Genomic DNA, 10626 nt, shown 5'->3' on the forward strand with positions numbered 1-10626 from the left:
GCTGATATACTGTCACAGGCTTCCTACAAGTGCACAGAGCATTACATAGAAAATACTCATAATGCTGTAAAGTCAAGCATGCAGAAGTGAAGAAACACAGGAAAGTTGCTTGTGCAACCTAAACTCAGAGCTTTTGTATGTAATGTTATCATACAGTCGGTACAGACTGAACTGGCAGGAACTTGGCTGCCACATGCACCTTTCTTGTGTCTCAGTCTCCTTGACTGTGTTTGAGTATTTTTATGGAGGTGATAATGAGTTATACACATGCACAAAGATAAACTTTAAGTTCAAGCTTCAAAATATATCAGTGGCAGAACCAAGATAATTGATAGGGTTTTCTCATTTTAGTGGCGCTTCTGTACAATGACCATCATGTTTTTTACCTACATTATTCTTTATATTTAAAGTGTTGGTTAAAACTGAGAAGTTGTCATCCTGCAGCAGTTGACCACAATGGAAAAATTCAGCCCAAGTGAGAGGAAGGAAAGCTTGGGTGTGATAAATTCACCCTCTACTGTGAACTGACAATCCATCCATCCTAAATGTAAAGTCTGCTGCCTGTGATAGTTACTGCTTAGAACTGGTACTTAGCCCTCATCTGGGAGGGAATGAGAATTTACCCAGAGCTTAATTCTTCTTCGATTGAATTCAGACGTGGTAGTAACTTGGACAGGAGTCATAGAATCACAGGAGCACTGTTTAGAAGAGACCTCTCAGCGTCTGTATTCCAACAGCTCCTGCTCGAAGCCAGACTCTTGCTCATGCTAGATCAGGTTGGTCAGGGCTTTCTCCAGCTGAGATTCAAGGAGTTGAACCAGATTTCCAATGCAGGAATAGAAAGAAATAACAAAAGGTAATTTGGTGGAGAGCAGAGTGTGCCAGATGTGTTTTCCTGTTGTGTGGGCATTGCACCAAGGGAATGCAGTAGAGCTCATCCTGTGCAGAGCTGTGCAGCTCGTCAGCCTTTGAAGGCTCAAAGTAGAGCCTCCTCACGTGTGGCTGATCATGCACTGGTTTCCTGTTTGGAAATGTACGTGTTGAAGTTTGAAAGTGTACGTGTTGAGTGCAGTGAGGTGAGGCTGGGGGACATGCCAGCTGCCTTCCGCTGTACCGTGTCCACTCTAACGTGGGAGAGTGTGGAACTTGCTTCCCATGTCTCCTGCTTGTGTTTGGGTAGGATTGATCTGAGAACAGAGGGAAGAGCCTGGTATTTTGGCCAGATGGGACTGAGAGATGACAGAAAGAATCAATGATCTATGTAAATGAGAGGAGCCCACAGAGCTAGTGTGGCTGTGGCTGTGGTTTAGTTTCTTCTCTAGTTGCATTCTATTTTAGCAGCGTGAAATTTCTGGGAATCCCCGACATCTATGTGCTCACCTACCTGCAATCTTTGCATCTCTGAATAGTAAGAGTTCTTGCATGCTCTGTATCCTACCCCTGGACACAGAGGGGGAGATTTTCTTATTTTTTTATTGCTTGGACTGGGAGCAACTGTGCCCCACAATTTTTCTAGTCCAGAAGCAAAGTTCAGTTTTCTGTTAAGCTCTGTGTATCCGATGTATCTCAAATAATTTAATGTAGCAAAGAAAACAATTATAAAAATAATTTTAAATCTAATTTTGTGCTTCTATATACGCTCCTAAAGTTTGGGTCTTTTTAATTAGGATCACATGATTAAAAGATACTGTTAATAACTTTTCAATTAGCAGAAGCTTAATGTGTATATAGCTGTTGCAGCAGCTGTAGCTCAGGCCACGCTCTATTCATATTGTTTTCTATAATGCTGCTAGAAGATAAGCAGGGTACTAATTTGCTAGCCAGTGATTTTCTTGGCTCCTGAATAAAAGCTGTGTTTGTATAAACATTGGAGTTCAGTGAAAAATACGTTTATTTAAATGTTCATTTTGTTAATCCAGCTACCACATCTTCAGTATATTGTGGTGAGAGCAAAAATAGATATATGAAAGTACACTTTGAATTTAATACAAAAGGATTTTTTTAGAAAAAGAAGCAAATGGTTCATTGTTCCCAAACATCATGTACCCAGTGTGTAAGGCATTCAGATACATTAACTGTCTAAAGAATCCATCCCATCAGGTATCCTTCTGCATAAAGTAATAGACGTAGGCTGTCAAAACCCTGGGGGGATTAGTGATAGTTGAAAGATGCTTTGGTAACTTTTACTTTGGCTCATGACCATTTTTATACACCCCAAACCTTTGAAGCGTGGTTCCTAAGGAGGTTGGTCTAAAGCAGGTGGTGGCTTTGCTCTTGTAGCTCTGACTTCACAACTGGGACAGGAAAGTGGGCTGACTTGGTTTTTCAAATCTTTTCCAAGACTCAGTGAAGAATGTGTTCTCAGCCTGTGAGTTATACAAATATCAGAAGTAGTTCCACCAAAAGCTGATTCAATTTCAAGATAATTTCAGTTGAACAGGATTACTGCAAGTTCTCCAGCCTTGTGTGCCACACTTCAGCTGACTATATATTGTAGACACTTCTCTAAAGTAGTAGCTTGATATACTGAGTTTCCCAGACAGATCAAAGATGACATATCCCAGTTCCATGTGTGGTTTGAAGTACCATCTCCTTAAAATTCAATGCAGCCAAATTGGTATTTGCTATTTATGTTATTGAATAGATTGGCAGTAAGTACTTGCCTTAGTCTAGGTACTTCCGGTTAGGCTTTTTTGGTTTCTTCAGAACCAGTAATTTCTAATGGTAACAAAAAGTAAATACCACGTACTTGTTTTCCTTCCTTGGCCTTCCCTCTGGCTGCGTGGGTTCCACCAGGGGATGATGATCTGGAGGCACTGAAAGCCAAGAACATCAAGCAGACAGAGCTGGTGGCTGACCTGCGTGAGGCCATTCTCCAGGTGGCACGGCACTTCCAGTGTGTGGATCCCAAGAACTGCAGCATTGTGAGTGGAAACAGCTGGATCTGCACTGCTGTGTGCTCCAGGCATTGGTTTTGAGTGTCCACCACAGAACAGGGCTGTTCAAATGCTCCTGAAGTGTGGGCTTGAGAAAGAACATGCCAGGTGTAATGGCTTGAGGGTGAGGCTTGCTTAACCCATTCCTGGTGGAGGAGGGCTGTGCTGGGAAGTTGTCTGCTGGCTAGGAGCAGGAAAAAAGTTGGGAACAGGGGCAGGCAAGCTTTGGCAGATAGCTGGGAGTCACCTGTGGCTTTTCATTCCTCTCTGCTCTTATGTGCATGCCTGCTAGGATCTGACCCCGGACTACAGCATGGAGAGCCACCAGCGGGACCACGAGAACTACGTGGCCTGTTCCCGTAACCGGCGCCGCCGAGCCAAGGCACTGCTGGATTTTGAGCGCCACGATGACGATGAGCTGGGCTTCCGCAAGAACGACATCATCACGGTGTGTCAGCCGAGGGGACAGGCACCGGGGGGAAATGCAGACCCAGCTTGTTTGGGGGATTGCACTACCTCTCCTGCAGGGAAAGAAGGGAGAAGATAAGCTCAGAGCCCAGTTGGGAGCCCAGGAGAAACAGCTGGTGCTCCTGGGGGCTGCCTGGGGATGAGGCAGTGTGTTTCTGTGAGTGTTGTCTTGTGGGTCGTTCTCGCTGCCACCACAAAGTCCCTTTCCTGGCTGCTGTACAGATGTGCAAAACATGGATTTGGTCCAACCCAAGTCCCTGTTTAACACTGCACACTGAATTGTGGTAAGACTGTAAAAGCATCCATTTACATTTAACTGTGAGCATCCCATCTGGAATTGGGGAGAACAGGATGTTTGCATTAGCTTTGTCCCCTTGAAGGCCCTGGGCCATGTGAGAAGAGAACTGTGACAAAGCAGTTGAGAAGAAAGCAGTTCCTCATTGTGGACATAAAGCCAGGCAGCTGTACCCCACCTGCCACTGCAACCTCTTCAGCTGGCATTTTCCTCTTTTTCAGATCATTTCCCAGAAGGATGAGCACTGTTGGGTGGGAGAGCTGAATGGACTGAGAGGTGAGAACAGGATGTGTTGCACTGGGGAGTGTGGGGCCAGATGCAGAGCATCCATTCATCTAAAACAACTGCTCTGGCAGCAAAGGGTGTGCCAGGCACCCAGAGTATCTGCCAGGGACAAAGGAAATGTATGAGAGCAGTCATGCAGCAGTGACCTGGTTACTTCTTGCAAACGGCAAGTTTAGGCCTCATCCTCCTGGCACGGGGTGGTTGGGTGCATGTCACCACTGCTGCATGTGGGCAGTGCCCTGCAGTTGACTTTCTCGTGCAGCTGCCTTAATTATTGTGATTTTGAGGCTGCTTGCTTCCTTCTTTGGGGTTGGGCCCTATGAACTCTGATTTATTCTCAGCTCCCACTGGGCTTTGTGTAAGGATTTCTCAGTATCTTTGTCAGGCTTATCTCTTTGTTCACTCTTTGTAGGTTGGTTTCCTGCAAAATTTGTGGAGATCTTGGATGAGCGGAGTAAAGAGGTACTTAAAAAACCCCACAACTACAAAAAACCCCACATTAAAAAAAGGGTTGTGTCATAACTGAAAAAAACACAGTTGAAAAGAGCCACAGATTTCCCTCCTTCAGTCTGTTTGCTTTCTCTGGCCATTGAGTGCTTTGTGATGTGATCAGGCAGCTTATCTTCCTAAGCCTGTTTGCTCAACTTCCTCATGCTGACCAAGCAGTGAATGAGGGTCCCAGAGGGCTGCCAGGGGCACCTGTGTGGAATGCCTGGGGTTGCAAGGACCGTAGAGATGAAAGCTGAGAAAGCAGCAGGGAGAGAAGCAGGAGGATCCTATTGGGCAGTGTTTCTGTCTGCTCCCAGCTGCCTGTGTTCTTTTCCTCCTTTGAGGCTGTACCTATGGATCCTGCTCATGCTTTGTGACCATGACAGTAAAGTCTCCCCAAACAGCTGTGCCCAAGGGGACAATTGCTGTCTTAGTTCCTCTTACAGCTGGCAGTGATGAGACGGCACTTACCTATAGCAGATACTTCAATATGCCCTCAAGGCTGGGGTAGTGTGTATGAGACAAACAGCAGCAGCTGTTGACCTAAGCAATTTTCAGGGGAAGTGGAGAAGGCCCAGTTCTCCCTCTTCTCAGCATTTGGGGAGTGAGGAAGAGCTCGAAGTCTTACCCTGGAAGCCCAAGAGAAGCCCCCAGAGAGATGTTACTATTGACATCTCACTTGCTTCCTTCCCCATCTCTCAGGGCTGGCTCCTTAGATGGAGATCACCTCTCTGTGCAAACATGTCCTGCTGAGCATTTCTCCTCCTAATTGTGGAAACAGAGGATCCCACTTACGGGAGTGTTAGCAGAGTGTCAGCGTGATACCTCAAAGTGGTGTACCCCTTGACCTGGAAATTCCTATCTAGTTCTGTTTGTCTTGACTTCTAGCAGCTTACGGAGTCCTAGAGACCCTCAGTGCAAGTCCCTCTCCATACCTTAGCTCAGTCAGCATCACACCATCACATTCCTATGTGCTGAATGCTGCAGGATGGTGCTGGGGTCACCTGTGTGGTCTGCTGGGTACCACGTAAGCACAAAGGTCCCAGGAGATCCCCTGCAGTAGCACAGAACATGGGGCCTTATGCAAGAGCATGACAGTTAAAGAGGGGGGAGGGGGTTCTGGTAGGCACCTGGGAATGGAGTTGGTCTGTGCAGAGGTGTAGGAGAGTGAACCACCTCCATGCTCTGCTGCCTGCCAGTATGCTGAGAGCTGGCTCTTGCTGTTCCTCAGTACTCCATCGCAGGAGATGACTCTGTCACCGAGGGGGTGACGGACTTGGTGCGAGGGACACTCTGTCCTGCCTTGAAGTCCATATTTGAACATGGATTGAAGAAGCCATCTCTGCTGGGGGGAGCCTGCCACCCTTGGCTGTTCATTGAAGAGGTGAGGTGTCCCAGTTCCTTTCATGGGGCAGTATTACCAGAGGGCTGAGGTGAGGGGTTGTAGGGCAGAGTGTGCTGACTGTTCTTCTGCTCCTCTAGGCTGCAAGCCGGGAAGTGGAACGGGACTTTGACTCTGTGTATTCTCGCCTCGTGCTCTGCAAGACTTACAGGTCTGTGCCCTCCTCCTCCGTGCTCCTGAAACTGATGCTGCTCTGCACCTTGGCAAGGGTCATGGTCTGTCCCATCCTCCTGTGGGTGGGGTGTCAGTAGGCTGCTGTGCCTGTGGTGACCTGGGCTGGCAGTGGCTCTTGTCCCCTCCCCTGGGCTCATCTGTTTGCTTCTGGGTCTGTATCTGGTTTTCTCGTGCCTGTGGGGGCACCTGTGGGCTCAGCAGTAGCATGAGAGCTGTGGGGGTATGAAGCAGGAAAGGCCTGTGTGTGTCTAGGGTGTCTCTGGAGCTAGCTGGGTCTTTGCTGTGATCTTTACAGGCTTGATGAAGATGGCAAAGTCCTCACTCCAGAGGAGCTGCTTTACCGGGTGAGTGCTGCCCCAAGCCCAGCCAGAGCCCAGCTCCTACTTGGGGGATGTTTCCTGTGGAGACTGTTGGAGGGAGATGCTTGAAAGTCTCCCAGACCTTCCCTTAGCCCCTCTGGTGCGCTGGTGAGGGTGGGAGCTCCAGGGAGGGCAGCATTTCGCTGTGTTGCTGAAATGGCTGCCCAGCCATAACCACACGTTCCCTCCCTGCAGGCGGTTCAGGCTGTGAACATGACACACGATGCTGCACATGCACAGATGGATGTGAAGCTTCGTTCTCTCATCTGTGTTGGACTCAAGTGAGTCATCTGGCCCTGATACCCTCAGCATTGTGGGTGCACGAGCTTGGGAAGGGACAGAGTGGGCTTAAAGGCAGCAGTGGTTTCAATCTTAGGCCACAGCATCGTTTTTCCCCCTTTCACTGCAGCCACTGGGTGAGACTTGCTCCTTGTGTATTGTGCTTGCCTGATTCCTAGCTGGAAGAAGGAGCTTCTATTGTGTGGAGTGGCTCACACAGGTTTACTGGGTTACCCTGTTCCCACGGGGGACAGGACTGTGAGTGGGGGTCAAGGCTTGGGCTGAAAATAGACTATCCCAGAGGGTTGGGGTTTCTTTGCCTGGCTGCAGCTGAGTAATGTGCCTCTACCCCACTGTTGCAGCGAGCAGGTGCTGCATTTGTGGCTGGAGGTGCTGTGCTCAAGCCTGCAGACCGTGGAGAAATGGTTCCATCCCTGGTCATTCCTGCGCAGTCCTGGCTGGGTGCAGATCAAATGTGAGCTGAGGTGAGTGTCCTCATGGACCTTGCCAGTGTCTGGAACAGATTTTTTCCTCCTCTGCGAGAGGTGGCCCTGACTACAGCTGGGTTTGGGCCCTCTCCAGTGAGTTGCAGCATGGGCTGCCCAGATATCCCAGCTGCAGAGATTTCCTGCTGTCGGCTAAGGCAGCAACAAATGCCTGGACAGTTAATTGTGAGGCACTGTGCCTGCCTGATCCAAGAGTAGAGCTTGGCTCCTGGGGACCTGTTGTGACAAGCAGGCAGCGTTTGCCTGCCAGCAACCTCCTGCTGTACACCTACTCTGATGGAGAGACTGCCTTTTCAACCCCACTGCTCTCCATATTCTTTGCCAGCCACTCTAAGTCCACACAGGGAACAGGGAATGTGTGAGGGAGACAGTTGGACTGTCACTGGCTGGGAAGGAGTCAGTCACCCGCTGACTCCCTGGTTAGGTGACGGAGTGATGTCAGGGGCTGAAAGCAGCTTTAGTGCCTGAGCTCACACAAGGCAGTCGCTTGGAGCCCAGGGCGTACATCCCCGCGACTCCTGGCATCCGTGTTCCTGGCTGTCCTGCACTCTGCAAAGCCAGGTGAAGTCCCAGGGAGCTGGAGGGAAAATCCCCTGCCATCACCACTGCTCCAGCCTGGTTGCTGCTGCTGTTCAGTGGGAGCTGGCTTTTGTCTGCATCACTGGGCTGCCTCCTCAGGGTGTCGTGTTCTCAGTCTGCTGCTGAATGGGAGGGGGTTTCCTCCACCTCTGGGCTGCCGTGTCCCACGGCTGCTTTCTCACAGCGTGGGGGCAGTGCCAGTAGGGCACAGCCAAAGAACCGAGGGGGACTGGTTCATGTCTTATGTCATTCTCCCAGCCAGCAAGGGAGCTTCTCATGCCAATCACTTACAGCACTTCTGCTGCAGGACACTTCTCTTGCTCCAGAGAGAGAGAGGAGGCTGCAGAACTCTGAGGTGCTACTGGCAGGGGTCTGCTTCCTGGAGGGGAACCTGCAATCTGCCATTGCCAGCTGCGTGCAGCCCTCGGCCAGGCATGTCTGTGGTCCCCCAGAGCCCGGGGCTGCCTGTGCCTCCCTGTGCTACTGCACCAGGCTCTGTAGGGGCTGCACTTGAGTCACATCTTCAAGCTTCTCCTTCCAGCCTGGGCCTGGCAGGATGTGAAGCCCAGCAAGGAAGGGGAAACAGGGAATGAGTGACTTGCTGCTGTCTTTTCAACACCATCAAACAAGGAATTTCATCCTTGTAAGCTTAGTGGCATGCCGGCACAAGCTGGGGAGACACAGTGTATTTGTGTGCCTGGGGCAGCAGTTGTGGGCAGAGGCCAGGAGTGTGGTCTGGGGTATCTGTTTTAACATCACTCTCTTCTGTTTGCATTGCAGAGTTCTCTGCAAATTTGCCTTCAGCCTCTCTCAGGACTGGGAGCTGCCAATAAAGAGGGAGGTGAGTAGGTGGCATCTCTTATTCTCTCACTCAGCCAGGGGCTTTGCTTACTGCCTCCTTCTCCCAGCTTTCTGCTTCAGCCCATCCTCTGCCTCCTCTGGAGCCAGCTCCAGAGCCTGTGGATGGGGCTTCTTTCCCTGCCAGAGTAGGCTGTGCAGCAGGAGCTGTGTGGCAGTGCTGGCAGAGGGGGCTGTCTGCCCTGCCCAGCTGGGGCAGAGGGAAATGGCAGGCTCCCTTTCCCCAGTGCTCTCCAAACCACAGGGCCTCTCCCTGTGCCAGCTGTACAAAGGTGGGAAGTACAGGAAGCTGCTCTGTCTGGGTGCCAGAGGCCTCGGTGTGCTTGGGCTCTGCCCACAGACACGACCTCCCCCTTTTCTGGCTGTGGTGTACTGACCCGGGTCTCTGTGTTGTCCTGCAGGAGAAGGAGAAGAAGCCACTGAAGGAAGGGGTGCAGGACATGCTTGTGAAGCACCACCTCTTCAGCTGGGACATAGATGGGTGACCCCCACCCCGCCCCATCCTGGGGACCTTCTCGATGGCGCACACTCCTCTGCCCCACCCCCTCATGTCTCACCCCCTGTCCTTCCCCGCCCCACCCACTTGTATCTGTGACAAAATCCCCCCTGGGGGCTGCCAGACCACCTGGGACAGATGGCAGCAGGGCTGAGAGGCCGAGCTGCAGACCCGAGGGTGGTGATGGTCGAGGGTGATGCTGCAGAATGGCAAGTGTGTTCTGGCTACAAAAACCAAGTGCCCCTTCCCAGCTTTCCACATCTCTGCCACCCCCATCTTCTGCTTTCCTCAGCCCTGCCTTCCCACCTGTGCCTGGTGGAGCAGCCTGGCCCCATGGACCGGCAGTCACGTAGGGGTGTGAGTGTGTCTGTGGCTGGAGCTGTGGGGAAGAGACAGCCCTTGTGGGGTGGCTTTGATCCATGAGAGCTGCTGCCATAGTGGGTACTGCAGCTGCAGGTGGAATTGGGCGGGTGAGAGTACGGGAGCAGGGAGGGCACATCCCCTCCCCGTGCTGGCCAAGGGCTCCCCTCTGCTGGGGGACACTTGGACAAGTTCCTTTGACATGGAGCTGAGAAAGGGGAGCTGGCATCAGTTTCATCCCACGTCCCTGGCACTGGTGTGGGGTGTTGACAAGAGTTGCCCAAATTTACCAGCCTGTTACCACTGTAACAGCCTTAGGGGATGGTCCTTGTCTCCTCTGGGAGCAGACAAAAACCATCTCTCTCCTTAGCAAGAGTGTTTCATGCTGTCATTTTAGTCTGTAGATGATTTTTACTGTTAACCAAAAAGCTGTAAATTTACTCCAGGAACATGTATATTTTGGCACTGTTGTAGCTCAGGACAAGGTTTAGGTTGGAGCTGGCTCAGGGAGACTAACTCGTCCTCCTTGCCCTGCGATGGCAACGGGGACGCGGGTCAGGAGTGGAGAATTGCTGCTTTGTGGTGGTGGCTCTGGATACGGGGTCTGTGACTTTCTACTGAAAGCGCTTGTCTGTGAGCACAAACTACTGATGGGATGACACTAGATTCTTACTTTCCTTTATTTGGTGGGTTTGTAAATAAAAACTGCGTCTTGGGAGAGTGCTGGGCTTTGTCTTATTTTTTGACAGGGCCAGGACTCGGTTTCATTTTTCCTTTCTTCCATTTGACAATGGTGATCCCATTTCTGTGCTGGCACCGAGGGAGCTCCTTGCATCAGAGCAGCCCACGAGGTCAGGCAGCAGCTGGGGCACAGCCAGTTCTGCTGCCAGCAGTGGCAGCCCTGCCTCGCCTCTGCACCACCAGCCCTAAGAGCAGGTCCGCAGCAGAGCCCCAGAAAAGCCAGAAATACTGGAAACTACGGGTTGTAGGGACACTGCAGGGGGAGGGCCCTTAGGAAGGGAGAGAGGCTGGCAGAAAGCAGGGCTGGGTGGTGGGGACAGGAGTGTTGTCTGTACAAGAAATGTCTCTGGAAAATGTAGGTGTAGGCTGAGCTGCAAAGTGGGACAGTAACAGGGCACA

The 10626-nt window shown here is 51.1% G+C and overlaps 1 protein-coding gene across 4 annotated transcripts in view; it reads left to right on the forward strand.

Moving 5' to 3' along the window:
* SGSM3 (small G protein signaling modulator 3) overlaps positions 1-10206 on the forward strand; it is a 29014-nt gene extending 18808 nt beyond the window's left edge. For all 4 annotated transcript variants that reach the window (XM_032107161.1, XM_032107165.1, XM_032107162.1 and 1 more), the window contains 11 exons: positions 2797-2924; positions 3229-3384; positions 3921-3975; positions 4397-4446; positions 5705-5857; positions 5956-6026; positions 6345-6393; positions 6604-6689; positions 7050-7172; positions 8553-8613; positions 9032-10206. In XM_032107161.1, the coding sequence (XP_031963052.1) occupies positions 2797-2924; positions 3229-3384; positions 3921-3975; positions 4397-4446; positions 5705-5857; positions 5956-6026; positions 6345-6393; positions 6604-6689; positions 7050-7172; positions 8553-8613; positions 9032-9115 (1016 nt within the window). In that variant the 3' untranslated portion in view covers positions 9116-10206. The remainder of the gene's footprint in view (positions 1-2796; positions 2925-3228; positions 3385-3920; positions 3976-4396; positions 4447-5704; positions 5858-5955; positions 6027-6344; positions 6394-6603; positions 6690-7049; positions 7173-8552; positions 8614-9031) is intronic.
* The last annotated feature ends 420 nt before the right edge of the window (positions 10207-10626 follow it).

The sequence above is a fragment of the Corvus moneduloides genome, chromosome 4 (assembly GCF_009650955.1).
Source record: "Corvus moneduloides isolate bCorMon1 chromosome 4, bCorMon1.pri, whole genome shotgun sequence".
Lineage (NCBI taxonomy): Eukaryota > Metazoa > Chordata > Aves > Passeriformes > Corvidae > Corvus > Corvus moneduloides.